At 34.1% G+C, this 4,417-nt stretch overlaps 1 protein-coding gene across 2 annotated transcripts; it reads left to right on the top strand.

Moving 5' to 3' along the window:
• Positions 1-1,611: 1,611 nt before the first annotated feature.
• Positions 1,612-3,258, top strand: LOC145169182 (putative inactive purple acid phosphatase 29). 2 transcript variants are annotated; one of them, XM_079087756.1, is made up of 2 exons: positions 1,612-1,726; positions 2,051-3,258. In XM_079087756.1, the coding sequence occupies exon 2, from the start codon at positions 2,102-2,104 to the stop codon at positions 3,074-3,076; it is 975 nt and encodes a 324-aa protein (XP_078943882.1). In that variant the 5' UTR covers positions 1,612-1,726; positions 2,051-2,101; the 3' UTR covers positions 3,077-3,258. The 2 variants fall into 2 exon arrangements, with proteins under 2 accessions (XP_078943882.1, XP_078943881.1); XM_079087755.1 differs by having other exon boundaries at positions 1,934-3,258.
• Positions 3,259-4,417: the final 1,159 nt, after the last annotated feature.

Here is a 4,417-nt window from a genome sequence, read left to right as displayed (position 1 = left end):
TGCTTCTATTGTATTATGTTTAATTATATGTATTCTTATGAACATAAAGAACAACTTATGATCTAACAAAAAGAACTTCCTTTACTTGGATGATATCTCCCACCCCTTTTGTACTTAGGCCAAAATATCCAAAGTCAACTAAACTCTTAGGCCATCATCATGATTTTGGTTTATCGGGTACAAACTACCAACAATAATTATGGAAGTGGGTCTACGTATGTCCTCACCATTTGGTATTTCCTCAATTTTGACCTTAGACGCACCTCTTAGACATAAAGTAGGTAAGTGAATTAGTTTCATTGTGTTTAATGTATACCTTGATGATCTTATTCTCCTTAACATATTGTGCAAGGTTCATAACATTAGCATCATTTCCTAATGATCTTAGTCCAAAGTTCAAATTAACGTTTGACTAGCAATAGTGGTAGAAAATAATTAGTGGTATCGAGTAACCCAACTCTAGCATGATAATATCCAACTCATGAACACCGATAACTTATCTACATCTTTTAGGTCCATGTATCATACTATGTATTGGATGTATCTTATCCTTTGGAAATTGGTGAACTTCCAACCATGATGAAGCTCAATGGTGAGCATAGTAGGATGAACTTCTGTAAAAAGCAACAACAAATAAAAAAACTAACACTTGTTAGTCGTTGGAGTATTTATTAGGTTTTTAGAATTATCAATAAGAAACAAATCATAATACAATAAAAAAAATCATTGCATCAAAAACTTGATATCTTGGCCTAACTGTCCCCATTGTCAACACCATACCCCAAGACTATTCAGAAGCAAGCAATGAATACTAGATAAACGAGCATGTCTGTTCGATTAGGTTTTTTCAGTAATGGAGATTGGAGAGGGTTTAGTGGAGAGACAAGGGTTGATGAATAAGATTTTGTCAAGATTCTTGTTTTGAAATGGCGGTTACACAAGTATGATGAGAAATGTTAGTAGAAATACGAAAATGCCTCTTGTTTTATAAGCACTTGGTACAAGTTAAGGACCATATTAGCAATTTTCTCTCTTATTTATCTTTTTTTGTAATTCAGTTTTTCATAAACTTATAAAACAGTCGACATTTTCTTATTTTTGTTTTATCAATTATAAACTTCTTAATTTGCAACCATTTGGGTTGTGGTGACTTGGTAAGACATATGGAAGATATGGTGGATAACCTATTGACCCATGTTCAAATCCTGGCACCACTCAGCCCTCGTGGCCAAGGAGGTTCGTCTGTAGTGACTCCAGAACATAAGGCAAAGTCTGATGTTTGCAGCGGAGGATTAGTCGGTGCATGAAAGCTGGTCTGAAATCGTCGTCAAGGAAGTTCCCTTTCCAAAAAAAAAAAAATCTTAATTTGTAATTCATTAAATCACCGTTTTGCACATGCACATAATTCTTAGGACCACCCATTTTACGGTTGAACTCTCTTTTTTGCGTTTACATAAAAACAAAAACCATTCACACCAACGAACCAAATTTCATATCTTTACAAAGCGGGGCTAAATGTAATTTCATTAAAGTAGTGTGTGGTGGATGTAAATACTACTATTACTATAAAAGCAACGATACGATGTATTAAAAAAGAACACCAATGTGTCAGTAATTTACAGTAACTACACCCTACGCCAAGCAGAAGCTCCCACTGTTCATCAACGTAGATTCTCCGATCATCTTCTTTCACCAGAACCACCGCCTCCGCCTTATCCCCTATCTGGTACGAATAGTATTCTCGAACTCATTCCATTTCATCTTGTAGTTCTCTTTTTACTTTGATTTTGCTTCTTTCATTTAGAGTTGTTGATTTTAGATTAGAATTGTAGAAATCGAAACATGTTTTTCTAACTCTAAAATTTAATAGAATTGTATAGAAACAACGATTTGTCTTGCATGAATTTCTGATGATTTCATCATTCTTTTTCAGAACATCCAGGAGCAATTCGAAATTCAGTTTCCTTCAATCATGGCGATGAAATTGCAAATTGTTTTCGTTTTCATTTGCTCTTTTTTTATCCTTACTAATACTGAGGGTATCCAACAGCTACGATTTGATCAAACGAAAGGCGAGTTCAAGATTCTACAGGTGGCTGACATGCACTACGCTGATGGAAGTAAAACCCCATGTGAAGATGTTCTTCCAGATCAATTCCCCCATTGCTCTGACTTAAACACCACTGATTTCATTCAGAGAATGATCGACGCTGAATCACCCGACCTCATTGTTTTCACTGGAGACAACATCTATGGATCCGATGCAACAGATGCAGAAGCTTCCATGAATGCAGCTTTTGCTCCTGCCATTTCATCAAACATCCCATGGACAGCTGTCTTAGGAAACCATGATCAAGAATCCACGTTATCCAGAGAAGGTGTCATGAATCATATCGTTCAAATGAAACACACTTTGTCTCTTCTTAACCCACCTGGTTTTGATGATTTTATAGATGGTTTTGGGAATTACAATCTTCAAGTGTTTGGAACTGAAGGATCAGATTTTGTGAATAGTTCCATCTTAAACTTATACTTTCTTGATAGTGGTGACTACTCTACAGTTCCATCTATCCCTGGATATGGATGGATCAAAACATCTCAACAGTTATGGTTTCAAGAAACTTCAATGGATCTTCAAAACAACACAAAAGCTCCTGGACTTGCTTACTTTCACATCCCATTGCCCGAATATTCACAGTTTGATTCTTCAAACTTTACGGGTGTGAGACAAGAAGGGATAAGTTCTGCTTCTGTGAACTCTGGATTCTTTACAACAATGGTGGAATCAGGTGATGTGAAGGCTGTTTTCACTGGACATGATCATTTGAATGATTTTTGTGGAGAGTTGAAAGGAATTAATCTTTGTTATGCTGGAGGGTTTGGGTACCATGCTTATGGGAAGGCGGGGTGGTCAAGAAGGTCAAGGGTGGTGGTTGTGTCTTTGGAGAAAGAGTCAAGTGGGAATTGGGGGGCAGTTAAGTCAATTAGAACATGGAAGAGGCTTGATGATGAAAAGTTAACCACCATTGATGATCAGATACTTTGGAGCAACAATTCATCCATCTGGGGATCGTAAAAGTAAAGAAAAAAGTGTTGTTTGAATCATCAAATTTTACAATGAATGGCAAAATGGGAATTTCAATCAATGAATATACGGTGTCATAATGTCATGTGAATGTAGTTATCATAATCTTCATCAAATCTGATGTTTATGGTTTGGTTTATCTAATAATTTTGTTTTATTTTGCCTTGGTATGATCGGTATTATGTTGTGTTGGAAAATAAGTTTTATATTTCACTAAAGATAATTATTAGCATCTTCCAAGCATAAACTTGTCAATCACATATGGATGAAAAAGAATATAATAAGTGTTTTCTTGTTATTAAAGTGACTGTATATAGTTTTTGATACAAACTAAGTGTATGTCTAAAATGGTTTATTAGTTAATGGTATCTTATGGATAAAGTGTTGAATACCTACATATTGTTTCTGATTCTTTTGGACTGAATGAACTTGAATGAACTGTTTAAAGCTAAGTAATTGACCATTTTACCCTTCCGTATAAACATAAACATGAACAAGCATAAACATAAATAAACCCATTTACAAAAACCATAAACAAACCATTACTGTAAATCATTTACAAAACCATAAACATAAACATCATAAATTTGTCTAATTATTCTAATGCAACCCTTACCATTCCTATATGTTGCCAATAATGACACTATCATTTGTTTACGAGATCAGGGAATGCAAAATGGCTTCTTTTGGTATGTTGATTTCTATATCATCTTGAAACATAACATAGGTTTTTTGTAATGGCATTTATAAGTTAAAGAATAGCAATATATTTCAATTAATTTGTTTATTATAACATTGTATATTGAAAAACCTACCCATATAAAGCGATCTCATGCAAATACAAACCGATTTGCACTATATAATTGGGTAAACTTTTCAAAATATAGTATCATAATAGAAAAAAAAAACAAAAGTATAATGATAAATAGGTAGATTTTTCTAAGTAAAAGAAAAAAAAAGGAAGTGCAATATCAATAAATAAAAAATGAAAGTACAATGTTATATTATCAATTAAATTCCTCAAACTACGATGTCTTAAGAAAAAAAAAATCAAAAGTGCAATGCTTTAAGGCCGTCTGAAGTTTTGGCCGTTTGTTGGAGTTGTAGGATTGCGATTGACTAAGCAATTCATATTCAAGGACCCACTTTGGAGTTTCTCACATAATTAGCCACTCTTTTTGATGGTCAAAGGATTTACCACCGTGGTTGATGTTGTTTTGTTGAAAAGTTGTGGTTAAAATGTTGAATTCATTTGCCCCACTTCCATGCATGTTCATGATGCATGTTCATGAGGTTGTTGTAGATACCATTAAAATTGGTGCAACTTGCTTT

The sequence above is a fragment of the Lactuca virosa genome, chromosome 4 (genome assembly GCF_052849685.1).
Source record: "Lactuca virosa cultivar CGN04683 chromosome 4, Lactuca_virosa_CGN04683_v6, whole genome shotgun sequence".
Classification (NCBI taxonomy): Eukaryota; Viridiplantae; Streptophyta; class Magnoliopsida; order Asterales; family Asteraceae; genus Lactuca; species Lactuca virosa.
Note: the sequence above shows the minus strand (reverse complement) of the source record. Positions and strands in the feature narration are given on the sequence as shown.

Bases quoted from the DNA above. Each gene is read 5' to 3' on its own strand.
- LOC145169182 (XM_079087755.1), top strand. From the start codon at position 1,973: ATGGCGATGAAATTGCAAATTGTTTTCGTTTTCATTTGCTCTTTTTTT.